At 43.3% G+C, this 18,603-nt stretch overlaps 1 protein-coding gene across 4 annotated transcripts in view; it reads right to left on the bottom strand.

Annotated features, from left to right (window-relative positions):
- ralgapa2 (Ral GTPase activating protein catalytic subunit alpha 2) overlaps window positions 1-18,603 on the bottom strand; it is a 95,765-nt gene that overhangs the window by 14,586 nt on the left and 62,576 nt on the right. For all 4 annotated transcript variants that reach the window (XM_044374756.1, XM_044374755.1, XM_044374753.1 and 1 more), the window contains 2 exons: window positions 17,565-17,723; window positions 14,624-14,751 (listed from right to left, as the gene is read on the bottom strand). In XM_044374756.1, coding sequence (XP_044230691.1) covers window positions 14,624-14,751; window positions 17,565-17,723 — 287 coding nt within the window. The remainder of the gene's footprint in view (window positions 1-14,623; window positions 14,752-17,564; window positions 17,724-18,603) is intronic.

Genomic DNA, 18,603 nt, shown 5'->3' on the forward strand with positions numbered 1-18,603 from the left:
CTTTTCAAAAGCAATACATAAATTTACCATTACTATACCATTCGACCAAACTCAGTGACCAGACAACAGAGGTCTTAGTGAGAAGACAAACAAGGACCCAACGACGATTGTGTGACAGCCCATCTGGAGTTGCCAAATGGAAGTTCAAGGATTCTGTGAGCATAATGGGACAAAAAATTGGTTCTTTGGTCTGAATGCCAACTGAACACCAGTGCAATTTCTGGAGAAAACAAGATATCACTCAAACCTTTCGGAATCCCAACAGTGAAGTAAACTGGTTGCAGTAGCACTCTATGAGAATACAAACACAACAAATACAGCCTCAGAGTGAGATTTGGATTTACCTTTCAGAAAGGAACTACACTAAATCACACAGCCTCAAAAACACTAGAGTGGCTTCGGTGACTTCTGTCCTTGAGAGGTTCTGCCAAAGCCCCAGACCAGAGCCCCAAATAAAAATCTATGGACAGACAGAACATATAATCTCCATACAATAAAAAAAAGGGTTGGAAGGATATCAAACAAAGAATCCAAGATTAAAGAACAAAAAAGTGTAAAAATAATGTGTAAAAACAATATCAGCTTTAAAACTTGACGTTAAAGTCAACACAATGTGGGAAAAGTGAAGGATCTGAATACTTCCCACGCCCATTGTTTGAACAGAAGTAATGCCACAAACACACACAGTTAATCTGTTTATAAGGCAGGGCTCAGGGGCGAAGGTCCAGATTAGGTGAAGAAGCATTAGAAGGGGTCTTAGATGCCCCATACTGACATTTCACTACTCAAGCTCCATTTCTATCCACTTCTAAGTCACAGAAGTCAGACTACGGGTGCAGGGAGGGTGACTGCCCCCACCTTTTTTTATCCGGAGTACCCTTGTCATGTTGAGTTTCTTATAGTGCACTGCTAAAGGCCATAATCTCTCTGGTTAACTAGTGTGTTTTTCATAATAATAAGAGACAAAACAGTTGGAAGAAAGGGGGTGTGGCAACAAGGGTTCAGATCCTAAGCTATAGCTTTAACATGGCAGGCAACTGAGTCACAGAACAGTTCAGAAAGCCCATTTTGAGTATTATGCCATATCCCTTTCAGAGACATACAAGCTACTACACTGAGAGACACTATCTGTGAAGGAATGCTGACTAAAATCTAACGAAGACTTTAATTCAGCAGTAAAAAAACCAAAAAAACCAAAAACCAATTTCATCCAACCTAGACAAAAACAGGTATTACATTATCCATCAACCTTAGAGGACACATGACTGACCATCACACCTTATGGTTCTGGCAGTTTTACCTGAAGAACATTTAAAAAAAACTTCTAAAAAAATCTTTACTATGCATTGGGAAAAAAAAAAACACTCCTACGCTCCTCGGGCCTCCACGGCAGCAGCCAAGGTTAATCCTGTTTGTAGAAGCGCTGGTGGTAAAGGGGGCTCTTGTGGTGAAGAGGGACAGTTTAGAGATGAGGTGGAGGGTGCCTCTAGGTGCTTGACCCCCTCCTCTCTTAGCCCCACATCTGCCCATTAACCTGGGCCAATCAGCTTGACCTTGGTGAGGAGAGGAGCTCAGGAGTAGCTCACAGCGCCATTGACTCCCAGCAGTCACATAATTGGCCTGTTAAGAGGACGGGATTGGGGGGGGGTTGCTTAGTGGTGCCGGGGTGCCAGTGCAAGCAGGGTAAAAAAAGCAGATGTGGTTGTTACTTTTTTTTGTTTAAAGGCATAGTGCCCCACCTCCTCCTCATACCACATGTACACTAATGGTAGTATAGCTGGATATCACTCAAAACTGTCCGTCCCTATGGATACATTTGAGGGTTAAAGCTCCTGCTTAGGTGGCGAACAAGTTGCTAAAAGGAAAAAAGTGTCAAGTTGAAAAATGATGGTGGCAAAAGCAAGCTCAAAGACACGCTGTCAAATGACTTGCATACAGGCTGTTATTACCAGTCATTATACTGGGTACCAAAGGAGGTAATGAAAGCAGACTGCTGTAGCATGAACAAGTTTAAATCAACAGGGAATTGCAGTACCATCTCCAGAAGGCATTGGTATGGAGAAATGATTTCAACTGCATATGGAAGAACTGTTACTCATTATGGAAAAGGAGATAAGAGGCAGAAAAATGGCAGAGAGGCAGGGAAATGTACAGAGAGGACACATGGGGAAAAGGACTGGTGGTGACACAAAAAAAAAAGGGATAGAAGGGGGTGGTGGTGGGGGGTGGGTTAAGATGGAAAGGAGGAAAGAAAGAAAGAGGGATAAAGCAGAGCAGGTGTTGATTGGAGAGAGGCCGGGCGATGAGTGCCAGCGGTACCTGTTGTCACAGCGAGGACTAAGGTGCGAAGCTCGTCTCAGCAGAGGCCCTCAGAGGTGTGAGGTGATTATGGGAAAAAGGGGAGTAAGACAGAGACATTTAGACGGAGAGACACAGGGAGAAAGAAAGATAAGGACAGACAGAGTGAATGTGGCAATAAAGCTGGCTGCAGGAATAATGGCAGAGTGGGAAGGAACAACAGATTGAGATGGATAAAGTGAGAGCGTGTGTGACAGAAACCAGCCAGTAGGGTGATTGTATCGTGTATGTGTGTGTGTCCCAATTCCCTTTTTGTATGGCAGCTACTCAAACCTTGGTGTCTCATTAAACAGCTTTTTGCTGTAGACACAGCACCAGGACAGAAAACATCTCAATGTGTTACAGATGCATTATGATGAGTGGAGGTGTTTGTGTGTCCATTTTCTGGGAGTGCATAGACATACACAACATCAGATGCTCTAGAGGACTAGCTGGTTTCGGAGAGTTTTAACAAGTAGCCTAATTAGGAGCAGGTCCAGGAAACTGGAGCTCAGGAGCCCCAAAGGAGTCGGGTCAAACAGTAAGCCCGGGTTAATGACACCTCCTGAGGGGTGACTTTCCCACAGCAAGCGCTTCTAAGCTCCAACCTCCACACCTCTCTACCGTCCATCTGGCATTCAGACAGCGGGATGGGGAGTTATGGCTGTGACATCACTCCTAACCTGTGACATCATCACTGCCCATCAGTGATTTCACACAGGTTTTGCAACAACTGCAGACAAAATCTGATGTCTGGTAGCTGGCATGACCAGGTTATTTATGAGCTGACTGGAGGAAGTAGTCACCCATTTTCTCAAGCACACCAAGTCTCTGGCAGCCCACCATTCCTCTGGGGGACACTAAAAATCGATTTCTGCTCCACGACAAATCATAAAACCAGCACCTACAACAAAGTCAATGTTGACCCTTAAAGTATGTTAAGACCGGCTGATTGTTGGGGGTTCACAGATTATAAATGATAAAGCAAGAAGTCATCCTCACACCTCAGAGAAACAAGATAGCAACAAAATCACTAGTGACATCATAATTTGTTGTAGCATGGTTAGTTGGACACAACATGACTACCATCAAAGCCTACTGAGCTTGTGTATTCAGATGAGCTGAGTCTGTAACCAATCTCCTTTTCAAAGGACTCTGGTCTCCATTGATGAGTACTAACGCAGCAGCCTTAGATGTGAAACACAATGGATCGACATGATTAATCAAACACAGGCCCATTATAGCCAGACAGTCACACAGGCCTCCACCGTGCATTAACAGAAAGTCATAATAAGATGAGCTACAAAAGGCTGATAGGGATGAAGATTAACAGATACAGTTCTGTGACTGTCTGGGTGAGAGTTCTCTCTGAAGGTTTCCTTTGTCAGTGATGATGACCAGAGTGACATGAATGCCTTGGCCTTCTGGGTACATTATTAGGTCAGGACAAAGGTGGGCATCATATGAGCTATCTGAGGTGAATATTCGTCTTATTTTTTTGCTACAGTTCCTGCTATTTGAATTGTTTAGAATCGAGACAGGGAAGCGCGGCATCTATCTGATCTTAATTTGAACTTTTAATAAAAAGTCAAAGATGGAACAAGGAAGGGCACGCTGGACCCCGGTCTTGAATTGAAATTCATCTGATTAGTTATGAAGCATTTCACCTCTTCTTTCTTCTGCATGATGAAATTTATAGCTTCGTAATTATTACACAGACTCTACAGCTACACACACCAACTCCACCCACCAACATGTTCGGCCCACCTGTACCACCACAAAGCACAGTGGCCATCGAAGCACCTTGACGTTGTATAATCTATTTGACACATCTAGGAAACCAGTCTGACACTTGCAATCGTACAAGCAGTGTGCCAACTCTGGGTCATGCCAAATGGCTCTGATTTTTTTAACCCTATGATAACACTGTTCAGACAAGCACTGATGAAATATTAAAACTAAATGAACAGAGGCTTCTGCAATTTTAATGATGCTTGTGGCATGTGCAACAGAATAACTGTGATGCGTTAACGCCAAGCATCTCTGTCTGCTTCCCTGCCAAGACATACTGCAGATGAAGTCTCTTGTTCCTCCATTGCCCCCTCTATGAAAAGGTTCATCGGGCCAATTAGGCTTCCTGGCCTTATGCAAAATGCCAGGCATTTAGCGGGAATGATAATGATTAGGGCTAGGTTACATATGATCACAGCTGTGGTGAACGCACAGGGAAGCGAGGGTTAGTTACAGGGGGACAAGAGTGATTTAATTTGCCCTCATATTTGCATTTTGGACATATTTCAATCAATGCCATTATGGTTACAATGAGGTATGAACTCTTCTCTAAAAAGTACATATGCAGACACCAGACTGTTGGCCAATTTGTTGATATAATTTTGTCAAAATGCTATAAATAACCATGATGACTGAATATGTTGTTGAAGAGTCAAGGAGTAAATTATGCAAAAATCACGAGGCAGTTAGTTTTGTTAAGTTTTTTTAGCCATATAATAAGTCTAGAATAGTTACTTTCAGGCAAACAGCTGTACATACAACTAGTGTCAAATGTCCTTCTTAGATTCAGCTTTCCCCCCCCCATTTATCTTTTACTGAGGATAGAAGGTTTACTCCAACCCCTTCCCAATCAGAAAGCAGGCATATAGCGTGTACGTCTGGAATTAATGTGATGGGTGGGTAAAGGGCTGGGTGCCAGAACGGGGGCCCTGCGTTCTACCTGCTGTAATTGTAATGGATGATGAGGATTGCAAAGGGCGATGTATATATGTATACACACATAAGCATGCACACTGGGAGAAACCCACACACAAAACCTTAGGCGAAAAAGAAAATGGACTTCTGTGTTGGCAACAGCTTTTTCCTAATCCTCGCCCCTAGGCTATATTGTGCAGTCAAGCAGGCTATTACATGGCAACAATTAGGGGGGCTGGAGCCCAACACCTGGTCGTCTCCTATTCTGGCCCTTCAGTGGCAGCTGACTGTACAGTCTCACAGCCAGGTGGCCCTCCTTCAATGACATTAGCTAGTCACTCCAGGGTTAATCAGGAGCCTGCCATCATCCAGTGGGCATGCATAGAGCCCCATTCAGACTGGGAGCTTTTATAGGGAAAAGGGATGATGGAGACAATGTTGTTATAAAAACTTGTTCAACTGACGATCTCAGACAGAGAGCCCAGCTAATCAAAATGAACTTGGGGGAGGTGTTAGGGCCTCTTGGATTCGTGGCCTAAGTTCGGTGCACTGCCTTGATTGGCTCAAGCGGAGCTTGCGGCACGTCAACTGTGCATCCTGCAGATTATAATGGACCTTTTCATGGGTGGACAAAAACAGATGGAGGAGCGGGAAGTGCTATACATCCATGCAGACGGGTGATGATGTGGGGGGAGGGAAACTGGATTTTGTCAAAGTCGGCAGATACAAAAACAAGTGGGTGTAGCTAGAGCTGCCCTGGCTATATCTGCCTGCACAAAGCCCCATTCCAAAGCCCCCTGGCTTGGAGATCTGAGGGTAAATAACACTCATTAGAATAACAAAAGCTATAGATTTGTACCCAAATCAGCTAGAGCCTCATCAATAGTAATTAGAGGCTATACATAACTAATGAAGATGTGTACACTACATTAAACAAAGGTACTGAGAGCTGCTGTGTATCTAAACATAGAGTGTTGGATAAGTGGATGTCTACAGCACAAAGCTTTTCTTACATTTCAACCAAAACAATAGGAATAAGCAGCCTGAATGACGAAAACAGTAAAATGATAATCATCTGTTGTATAAATCCTCAATCCTCTTACACTGTATGACAAAGACTCACAGATTTTTAAGATAAGAGAGTTACACCACTAAAATGTTTTGGGCCTGCTTCCACAACCAACAACATTTTGTGTCTGACAGCAACCCAATTTTATTACAGCCTGTTGCAGTGGAGAGACACAGGAAGATTTAGCCAATATTTCTCAGTGCTTCTCTTTCAGCAACAACCGCCACTTGACAATAAAACAGACTATCAGTATTAACACATCAAAGGCTGCTTTCTGTAAGAAGAGACAGACAATGCACAGCGATGCATACTTAAATGTTTTGTTTTTGTTATTGCTTTGTTTGCCTTGCCTTGTCTGTCAATGCAGAAAATTCCATTTAGTGCAAAAATGCAAATGCTGTGAGGCACAAGGACATCCTCTAAAAGGGAACAATGGCCACAGGCCAGTGGAGGAGCAGACACTGCCTTTGAACCATTTAAAGAGGCATTAATGTGCAACTTATAAATAATCAACTAATTCCTTCTTAAAACAGCCAATTAAGTCTGTGACATTAAAAGCAGCCCAGTCTTATGTAAAAAAAAAAAAAGAGCAATTCTCATCTCCCAACAAAAAAGAGAATTGGAAATTTAATGGCCATTTAGGGACAAAGAAACCCAATAATGTCACAAGGTGTCCTCACAAGAGTCCCCAAAAACCCAAGGCCACATCAGAGACCAAGAGATTCCAGTGGAGAATGATGAGTGACATTTCAGTGACATTTCCCAGCAGCATTCAATGCGGGGCTGTCTCAAGACGGCGTCAGAAATATCTATGGATATGCTTGAATGTGACACAGGCGTTAAGGGATGCGGGTTCTTTCAGGGGACGGCCTCAGCTCTGGGGCTGGTGATGAGGAGCCTGGACCCTGGGAGATTGAATGGTAATCACTGGAGCACAGATAATGGATGATTGAAGGCTCTTTCTACGCCGCTGTTGGATTTCAATATCAGAGAGGCCCTAGAATTGGGATTCTTATCAGGGGCGGTGTGTCAAACAAAGGAGAGCTGAGCGTGAAATATGGGGTCCAACTCAGGCACACGACCATGGCGATTAGCACAAGGATAAAAAAGGCCGCGCAAACAAAAGAGGGCAGCTTTAGCTGGACAAAGGGCTGTCCACTGCCTTGTAACAAGAGACACGGAAGGAAGAAGGGACATAAAAGAAGGGAGAGAGTACTTGGTGGTAAAATGAGGACAAGACAAGAGTTTTGCTGAGATGGCTGGAAGATGAATAGTGACAGAGCCAACTGTTAAAGAGTGTTCCAGATTCCCTGCTTCTGAAGAGGAATAATGCACCAGCAGGGATGAAATGCAATACACCCCCGCCTCAAAGCCATTCATACACATCCAAACAAACACACATTATCATTCACATACGCACTCATACACGCAAACACACATGGTGGCACGAGGCTTCACATCTCTGCCAAGCCCATCACAAAAAAAAACATAACAAAACAAAACAAAAAAAAAAAAACAACAACAAAATTATTCCCATTTATCCCTGGATTCCAAGCGCTACAGCTTGCCAGGAAAGCTCATTAACCCTCCCTTCAAGAACCCTGAGACAAAAGACAGGAAAACAAAACACAACTAATCAATGAGAACGCACCCATTGAGGAGAGGGGGGCAAGAACACACATCCATTTGGATAACCTGAGAGGGCTAACAGCTTTTGCTTTAGTGTTGCGCTGGCTGGCTACAGGGCGGAGAAAGAAAGTTCATTAATTAAACAGGACTAGGGGGAACAGATGGAATGGCTAGCTGGATGCTAATCATTTAAAGCAGACAGACAGGTTTTTACACCCGCGATAGAAGCACCACCACCACACATCAATCACAATGAACATGTCCTCTCAACAGCAATGCAGTCTGTACTAGTCCAGTGGTGACACTGAGGTCAGGGTATTTTGGCTGATGGACAGCGACCAATGACCTATTAGCAAAACAGTCACTATAATCATTTCATTTTTTGTTGATATTTAGTGAAGACAGTTCTTTGTTATTTCAGACAGTGTTCCAAGGGTGTAGTCTTGATTAGTGTTAACACCCAAACTAACCACAGTCATTCCATTACATGCAGTATTAGTAGCCAATTTGGGGTGATTACTCACTTTAAGGCCTACACGTCCAAGTGTCTGCAAAATAATTTACAATAAATTATAAATAATTTATATTTGATTAAAACCATACTATCATTTTTGCCTCCTCAATCTGTAAGAATTAGCTTCTTTTGAGCCCTGCATTGGGAGAAATTAGACTTTGCATTATGACACCGAAGCAACATTTTTTTCAAGAACAGACAAAGCAGTTAATTAAAAAAAAACGTATGTGGTTATTGACATCAGAGATGTATAACAACTAGGAATTAGTTATCAAATATATCAAATTTAAACTTGATACCCAATGACATATTCACTACAATGGCACTTGTACTGTCATGCTTTGTATTTTGAAAAGTCAGTTTGTGTCAACTAGAAAAAGTTGCTTGAAGATTTGTAATTTCTAACAGTGATGACATTTTTTTTTACTATTTGACCTTTAGAAACAAGCACAGAACTTGAATTTTCTATGTACTATGGGGATATATTCTTTCATTTACACGTAAACAATTAAACGAATGAGATCTGCACTTTGAGTTTATCTTAAATTTTAGTGAAAATCCCCCAATAATCTGTATTAATATGGTGTCAGCATTGCAATGGAATTTAAATATATCAAATACAGAAAATACTGATATGTCCTAACACTGACATATACCTAACAGTTATCAAATTACATACAGAAAATCATCACTATCTTGTAAGTTCTTTTATGTAACTGAGTCTGAATTAGGGATGGGACAGAGACGGTGATCCTACACAAAACTGGCAGTCTTGCTGGCTTTCACTTTGCCGCTCACAAACAGACAGATGTCAGACATGAATGCATAACAGACGGAGAGAGAAGGGGAGGGGCCTGAGGGTGGGGGTTCAAGTTTAAAAATACACAGAGCATGACATTCTTTGGGTTACACTAGGCTATGCAGCATCTACTTGTGTTAGTTGGAAATTCTGTGGTTTCTTATAATTTCATGGGCTGTATAAAAAATTGGGTTATTTTGGCTACTGAAAGCTCTGTGACACGACATAGTGCTTTAATAAAAGTCAATAATTAAGTGTAGTAAAATAAATCAAAATGTGGATAAACCTGAAATTATCCAGCTAAATTCAAATTACACTTGAAGGAAGCAATGCTATTAAATTGGCAAATAAAAACAAAGGCGCCCCTTATGTGTTAGAAAGGTTGCAGTGAGACACAACACATGGTGCACACACATGCAAAAACACACTTGAACACACACAAAGCACGGTGGTTTCGTAATAGCAGATGCACAACAAAATAAAGGCAGTTTCCGTGTACATACAAACACAAACACACCAACAGGCACAACAGTTTGACACCAGCAGTGTGTGTGCGGTACCCCAGGCGGGGCTCTGGGTCCCTGCTGTTGGCCGTCTGGTTCCACGCCTGCTCTACCTGTGTTTAAAAGGGACGGCCCCCATGAAGCTCAGACCTTGGAGTGCAGGCTGGGCTGGGCTGGGCCCCCAGGGCTTTCAGGGTGTGGGTGCCATGCAGCGGACGCCTTTTGTTACAGGCTGGGTGGCAAGAGGAGGAGGAACTGATGTGTGTGTGTGTGTGTGTGTGTCTGTGTGTGTGTGGGGGGGGGGGGGTTACGGAGGAAAAAAATGAGTAATGCTATGAGTCATTCTGCATTAGCAGCAGGGGAGGGAGACAGGGAGAGGGGGGAGTGGATGAGAGGGGGCGAAGGGAGAGAATACTTTTGCATGTTGTATGAAGCTAGACGCCATATGCCATCCGAGCTGGCCTGCCTCCTGAGTCAGGGCTCTTGGTTTGACAGGCCTGTGCTTGCCCCCTCCTCACCCCCAAAGCTACCCCCTTCTCCCCTAACTAACACCCTCCTCCCTCTAGCCCTTCCTAGGCTCCAGCAATGGGCTAGGCAATTGCTTTGGTTGTGCATGGGCTGCGCTCTGTGTATTTGTGTGTGTGTTGAGGAGGAGGGCTGGGGGGGGGGGGGGGGGGGGGGGGGGCGCTGGGGGGTACTCAGTGATCTGAACACATCGGACATTGTCGTGAGTCCCGGCAGGAACAGCTGGTCAGCTGGAGAGAGGGGTGGGAGGGGGTAGGGATAAGGAGGGGGAAGAGCTGGGAGGCAGTGCGCTACACTGATAATGGGATTAGGTTAAAACATTCAGTGGGGGAGAGACCCCTCCTCTCTCTGTAGCCCCCCAAATACTGCGTAAACTCTCAACCGCTCTATCAAAGCCAATGCCAGCCTCCACCCAAACCACCCTGGCCAACACCAAGCAGGAACACTTCAACTCAGAAATGGCCTTTAACCCAACCCCCAACTACCTACCCACCCCAAATCAGCTAACTGCCTCCTCCAACTAAAGGGCTTGCATCCAGTAACACGGATACGCTACTGGATAGTTAATATCATCCATTGCATGACAAGTCAGAGTGATTTCTTAAGACTTTTCCTGTTTTTATCACAAATAACTTGGGACAATTTTTGCTAGCTCTTTCAGTTGGTCAGCACTTGAGAGCCCTGTTTTCCATAAACAGGAAGTTGGCTAGTTATACTCATATCAGCTCAGACCATAACATGAACCCAGCATATAATGACTAGCTTGGCGTCTCACTGTGCCCAGTCAAGCACTGTGTTCCACAGTGATATAGACTGCTGAGTATTATCCATGAGACTGCCGACAGTTATGGCACAACAGCTGGCAAATTAGACCTATCAACGATGCTAAATAATTCATGTGAGACAACACTAACATGGCAGATCCTATTCATGACACCCTATCATGCATACAGGCGCACTTTCATCTCCGCTAGGTGAGGAATCTTACAGTATACAAAAGAACGAGCTGGCGTTGGACAAAGACGCAGTGAGGGAGTGGGACAATAACTTGCTCAGAATGTCAATGCAGCGACTGTAATAATTATGATGGCGTCTGTGGGGTGGGGGGGGGTGGAGGGGAGGGTGCAGTAACAGCACACAAAGGAGTGCATACAGGATATCATATGCATTATGTTGTCAGTAACCATCCACTGAAATTATGTACATCTTGTTTTGGGCATTCTGTGGAGCTGGGGGACTGTAGATATGCTCACATGAGCCTGTGAGGGAACATGACAGACTTCAGCAGCTTTCTGGGTTCCACTGGAAGGATCAAGCCTCCCTCTCATCTTTCTGCAACTGCACACAGACACAGACACACACACACACACACACACACACACACACACACACACACACACACACACACCACCTAAAAGCCTGGCTCGCATGACTGGCGATGGGCAGAAACAGATTATGGTTATTGATCGCTGCCTGGAGATGGATCTGGGTGTGTGCGAGCGTGTGTGTGTTTATGTGTGTGTCAGAGAAGAGGATGGGGACTAAGGGCAGTGTGCAAAAGCTATTGATTCTGTCCAGTAGGGAGGCTATGTCTATGAATCAAGGTCAGTTCCGCACTGTCTCACCTATTAGAAACTTGCCGTCTCCCCAACACACACACACGCAGACAGTTTTTACCCTTAACAATACCCCCATCACAAAGACTGATGGACGGCACATCAAACTCAAGTGCTTGTTGAAGAGAGAAATGAATCCTAGCTTCTGGATAAAGACATTATTCTACAATGACAGTATGAAGGATCTTCATGATACAGTAAATGGCAGCAGACAGCAAGGCCATCCAGCAGCAGCCTGGGTTCAGGTGACACAAACAAACTCGTCTCTTTCAAGCCGATATGTTATACAATGTTTGCATACAGTGATAAGTCCCATTAATAGAGGCGCCAAATGACCATTTATGTTAATCTGTTACTGATGAATCATTAAAAATGAGTGGTTTCATAAACATTGATGTTGTTGCAGAATTTTACATTTTGTGGTCACAAGTGTTCAAAAAGCAGCTATGAAGGGTGGACTAGTTGCAGACAATACACTTAGAACCCACAAAGCCAGACCAGCTGCATTTTCCATCAGGCATATAAATAATAGATGATACATTATGAGTTGTCTGTGAGAGGCTTGTGATAGGATGTCTATGAGGAAGAAATTGACACAAATTCTAACTGACATTGAGAGCTGGACGCTGTGCGAGAAAACAAATAGAACTACAGAGATTTCACAAATCAGAGAGGGAGGAAAAGAGAGACAGAGGATGTGATGTGGAGAAATACAGCCAGATAGCAAAGGGGGGAGTATTTATCTGAAAAACACTCTTTTGGACTATCCGTGTGTGTATTTTCTGAAAATGTTGCTGGTGGTCATTTTTCAATATCAAATCCTATTAGCCTGAGAGATCCTGTGAGCGTTGCAGCAGACTGCTGGAGTCCTCTCGAGTCTTGTGATGGAGCGAGAGAGGGGACCACAGCGCCATACTGGCCTTTTATCTGGACACACGGGGGTCATATAGCTTCTCTTTGAAGAAATATTCAACTAATTACCTTGGAGAGTGGCCTCACAGGCAGAGAGCAGACTGTGGATTGTTAAGGCATTGTGAAGGGGTAAACTAAGGATGAGGATTTTCATCTTGCACAAAAACACACATCCTGAAAAAAAAAGAGAGGTTTGGTCATTGTTCCAACCTGTGAAAGATAAAGAGCCAGATATCCTGAGAAGACAGAAGAATGACGACTGGAGACGGTGAAGTGCAAAAGGCTGTTACAATACGACAGCAAATCCAATGATGAAAGCATATAAAGGAGGAACTGCACCTGCCGCTCGAGACTTGGTTTCATTTATGGTTCATGCCAATGCTGGACATTGTGTCAGTCAGGACATTCTGTGATATCAGTTGTCTTACGATAAAAAAAAAACACAGATATCGCTTTCACATGGCAAACACCAAACTTAACACTGTGTTCAGTCAGTAGTTCATACATTTCCTCTCTGTTCACAAGCTCCTTTAGCTAGGCAGACAAACAGCAGACAGACAGACATGCAGATACTCATGCTGGCAGTGTGCTTTGCCTGGCACATTCATTCATCTCCTCTCTTGGACTGCGTGAAGCCTGGCAGCCTATCAGTGCCAGAACTCCAGAGGCAGCGCTTATCTCCTCTCATAGATCATGCCTTTGTGCTGTCTGCTCCTCTGCTAAGGAATGCCAGGTAAAGGCTTCTGTGGCCTGGCAAAAGCCCGGTACTGTCCCACCCCCCCCGCCCACCCCCTCCACCCCCTCCACCCCCCCCCACCGCCCCTCAGGCTCTTGAGGCAGGCAGGCCTGTGGCTGGCCCCCCTTCGGCACTGAGAGTCACACTGGGCTAATTCACTTGGCGTCGGGTAACAGACATCTGTCACTCAGGATGCCCCTGGGGACACACAGACAAGGCCTGATATCGGGGTGGGGGACCAGGGGATGTGATGCGCTGTGAAATGCATACAGGCAGACACATACTTACACACCCAACTGTAAACAACATACACAGGGTATGTCGTAATGTGTCTAAAGAGTGAAAGCCTTTGTTGTAAATAACCATGATACAAAGACCTGATATTTATTTAAAAGAAATGGCAACTTTTTAAAATGTCTCAGTGTCTTAAAACAATAGATGCTACTCTTCCACCCAAATGAAACCTCCTTGGGGGAGGTTTCTATAGCAACCGCCAGAGGGGCAGCGTGCTTCTGGTGTGGTGATGCTGTACATGCTGTCCGAGGAGGAGCAGGGCGTTAAGAGAGATCAGGTTTCCCCCTCCAGGGGCCATCCCGACTCTGTCCCCCATCTCACCCCCCAACTCTGTGCTGCTGGCATTCACATGCTAATTCATCTCCATTGGTGATTAGACTCCCTTTAAACCAACTGACAACTACAGCTGGAGTCAGGCTCTTAACGGCACACTGTTAGATGGATGGGTGGAGGGATGAGAGCGTGTGTATGTATCAATGTGTGTGTGTGCGCTTGTATCTGTATGCACTTGTACGCATTTGTTGATGGTGCTCTTATTTTGGCTCTCCTTGTGCTCTATAAAATGGTAGTGATAGATGATGACACATTATCTGTGCTCCTACCCCAAACAGCCCCACACAACCTCCCATGCTGCTCCAGGCTGTGAAACAGCCCTGGCCTAATAGCTGTATGTAAATCAGACAGCCCATAAAGATCAGTGTCAGCACTCAGCTGTGTACGTTGGCTGACATGACAAGCACGCCACATGTCTCAGTGAATTTACCCAAATGGGGCGCTGGTGGTGCTAAAAATGTAAGCTCAGTGGTGTTATTCATCTATTGGAATCATTATAAAAAATGCTGCTAAATGTAATTCACAACCTTTAATGATCTCACCTGTATCAGTGGTTGCTTTTCAAAAATTGTTGCATTCCTCTGATGAGCCGTCCCCATATGGGGTAGTGAACAGTAAATGAAGCAGAAGTCATGAGTAGTAAAGGATACAAGCTCTGGTAGAGAGTCAGCCGGGACTTGACGGCTCTGCTGGCATTGATACAGGTGGCCCGCACTAAGCTTGGCAGAAGCGTCCCAGTGACGATGGCGCCATTGAACAGAGGCCCAAAGAAAGGAACCTGAGAAAGTAAGAAGAATAAGAACATGAGGCATTAAAAGGTCCACACTGATCCAAAGTTAATTTAGTCTGTGTACTGCCATTGGACATACAAGTGCTTAAAAATAAGGAAGGACTGATTAAAAATCTTTTTGTTCTTCTTTTTTTCAACCGTTTCTCCATCTGTTTAGGGCAAGGGTTCAAAATGAAATCGGATGTTACCTAACTTTGCATGACAACCACACATATCTAATGCGAATCAATGTTAGGTAAATGAAATTAAAATGACAATCAATACTAAACAATGCACTCATATTGAGCTACCGAGCAAATACAAAGGGGCAAAATACATTTTAGCGGCAGCGTGCGAGTGTGTGTGGGTACACGCGTCTGTTCATGCATATTGGAAGGGGGCCCTTAATCACTGCAGCTCAATGGTCGTTGACCTGGAAGTTGACATGAATGTCAAAGTCTCTCCGAAAGGTCCTGCTGTCTTCAACTTGGTAATTCAGGGAATATAATAACCAGTCAAAATATACAATTTAAACTGAAATGATACAGAACAATTCACTTAATTTCTTGCAAGGAACCTGGTGTAACACTGCATAAAGTAACATCAGAAACCTACATGGATACCTTCACAGGTTCTAGGAGGTGAAAGCAGTTAAAGTTTAAGAATTTTGGAGAAATTCACTGGCCTGCATGGGGTGATAAGGGGGGGGGGGGGGGGGGGCAGAACACAGTGGAGGCACAACACACAGTGGCACATTGGTGGAGTGCTTCAGCTGTCTTCTGCCCTTGTCCCAACTGTGTTAGAGGCTTACTTTATTTGAAACTCTCTGCTGGATACCGGCTAAATATTTTCTTATGCACTTATTTGTGAACTACCTGCAACTGCTGAAATATTTAAACTTAATGCACATTTGTCCTTAATGGGGAAAGTTGGACTTACTCTCTGAAAGAATACTAACCTGCAGGTATCAAGATCCTGTTTGGCCTTAGTTAAATTTAGATTTTGGACGTTGGATTAAGTAAATCAAGTGCATTAACAATCAAAACACTTTCTCTCAGTCTTAATAAATCATTTTGAAATAGTGATAATAGTGGTAGTAAAGATAATTTGTACAAGAGCAAACAAGTATAGTATAAAAGACAAGAACAAATACTGTAATCAGGTATACAATATGAAACAAACACAGCCCACTATAGTAATAAAACACAGTGAACTCTCTATGGGGCTGGTCTATGACTATTGAAACATAGCGAAGAATTAAACATTAGCTGCAGTTACATGCACACTTTTTTTCATTCTGATTGAAATCATTCTGATTGAATATTTTGGGTCAATTGTTTACATGGGATGTGATCTAATATATTCTAGTGTTTACATGAACTGAGCAAAACTGGGGAGAGACTCAGCAGCCATACATTTCACCACTCTCTGTTTAGGAGCGGCTGAGATTGTCACAATGAGAACAGCTGGTCAACCTTAAATCAGTCCGCCTTAAGTGAACTGGTCAGGTTAGGCTAACCCATTGTATCTAACTTTTGGGCTAACCCCCTTCACTGTAATCAGCAGGTGGCAAGCAGGACATGGGAACTTGGCTTGTGTCTTGAGGGGTTGTAGCTTTTATTCACTGATAAATAATCTAAACTATACACACTGCACTGCTACGTTCACATATATACTGGTAACTTAATACTCTGTCACACACACTCTCTCTCTCTACCATCATGTCACCTAATGTTACCCCCACATGGGGCAAACATGCACAGATAGAATATATTTATTCCAATCAGAGAGAAATGATTGGATTAAGGGTTTACATGGTTATTAGGCACTAATATTGACCTATTGAACGGATTATCAAAGATTTACATCGCCCCTCTTGACCCGATTTGGAAATTCTTTCTGATCAGGCCGGTTCGGACCAGTCTCTTCCGATTGAGGTGGTTACATGAGGCATTTTTATTCTGATTGGGCTATTATTCCAATTAAAAGAGGAACATTAGGGACCTTGTAAATGTAGCAATTTGATCAATAACTCATTATTAACACTGGAATCACTACAGGAACACTACAGTCATTTATCCACTGGGATGGTAGGTCATTTCGGGCTGTTGCTGGCTATGGCTCAAACTGTCCTCAAAAAAGCTAAACTGAGACTCTATTGTTTCTTGCTTTTGTTATGCATTTCCCAGTCATCTCTCAGAAAATTATGTGGAAAAAAAAAAGAAAATCAATACCTTGAGTGAGTAATAAAAAAAAAAGCTTATATTCTGGAAAAATGTTTTCAGCGTGTTCATGTAGATAGTTTTGTGGATATATCTGATCATCTGAAGGCAGCCTGCTCTCTGACAGAGAAATTTCACTACCCTCCAGAAGGCCACACAGAGTGCAGTACTATGGAGTAGCCAAGATGAAAGCTAGTCAAGAAAGGATAGTAACCATCTCTGAGAGCACATACCCACAGTGTGGGTAATAATGCACCGCTGGAGTAGGGGAAACTGAGAGCCTTCAGACAGGCAGGCGAAAGAACCCATAAAACTAACAGGAAAGTCTGCACAGGGAAACATGAAGAAAGGACTGCTTTAACTTATGAGCAGAGGCTGGAAATTTGTGCAGTACTGAAAATAATCTGCATGACTTTCTTGCTTGTTGTGCCTGGAAAATAACACACTTTATTTGCCATCTTAATAGAAAAGGAAAAAGACGCTAATCAAAAAAATAATAATTATCACATGCAATAAAAATAACTTTACACTTCCAATGAGTTGATGCAAGTTGAGTGTATATTGTTGATGATGGTCTTAACAAAACGAAGTGACTTTTACCTGTGGTTTCTTCATGATCTGAATGAAATACATGTGGTTCTTCATCGGGTAGATGATAATCAGCACGTCTCCAAAGTCAGTTGGGATGATGCCACGTCGGTAGTCCCTGGTGTGCTCTGACCACACTATGTGCACCTCGTCATTTCCCAGGTGACGCAGCTGCCAAACAAACAAAATCAGACTAATCAAGTGCCTGGCGAGTGCAGGTAATTTTCATCCCTATGGTGATGATGACAGGAACACAAATTTAGCAGGATTAGGGTATGTCACTGGGTTTATCCAGTCTGCATGTTGGGCCCACATCACCTTCAGAAGGCTGAGAAGTGAACAGAGGTATAGGAGTTATATAGAAGGGAATACTGATAATAAATTATTGTTTACTGCTTACAGGTCAATTGAGGCTTTTATAACTGCGTACAACATTTTATTTAATGTTTTATGATTTTTTTTTGAATTATAAGCACTGTTGTAAAATGACAGGTGCGAGAACAAGTCGACTGCTTACAGCTAAATCACAAACTTTGAAAACAATGGTTTAAATAGGGGTCTGGGGCTGTGGTTTTGACTCTTTTTATAGCTTTTTCATTACAAATTCAAATTGCAAAGTCAAAATGCACAAAATTGAGCATTTTAAAACCAAATAATTCAAATCCAATTAACTTTCCCCATCAGAGATTAAATTGCTTCCCATTTCCACTCTATTCAGAAACACAAATGAAACTGGGCAGGACAAGAAGATACACTTAAATGACAGGAAATTGACTGATGCTAGTTTGAAATGGGTAAACAGCTTTCCTCTCTTCCAAAGTAAAATAGATGGACACAGCCATATTATATTCTCTGACAGGTGTAGATCACTTATTAGCTGGTAGTTCAACGATGTTGAATCAAGCTGTCCTTCTCTTTTCTGGGGTATCATGGACACTGAAAAGTGAGCCTCTACTCAGAAGAAAACATCTGCCAATGTACTGGGGGCCTAATGAGCCATTAAGAAACATGCCCTCGCCACCAAAAATGCAATTAGCACATTCTATTATAA

This window comes from Thunnus albacares, chromosome 15 (genome assembly GCF_914725855.1).
Source record: "Thunnus albacares chromosome 15, fThuAlb1.1, whole genome shotgun sequence".
Classification (NCBI taxonomy): Eukaryota; Metazoa; Chordata; class Actinopteri; order Scombriformes; family Scombridae; genus Thunnus; species Thunnus albacares.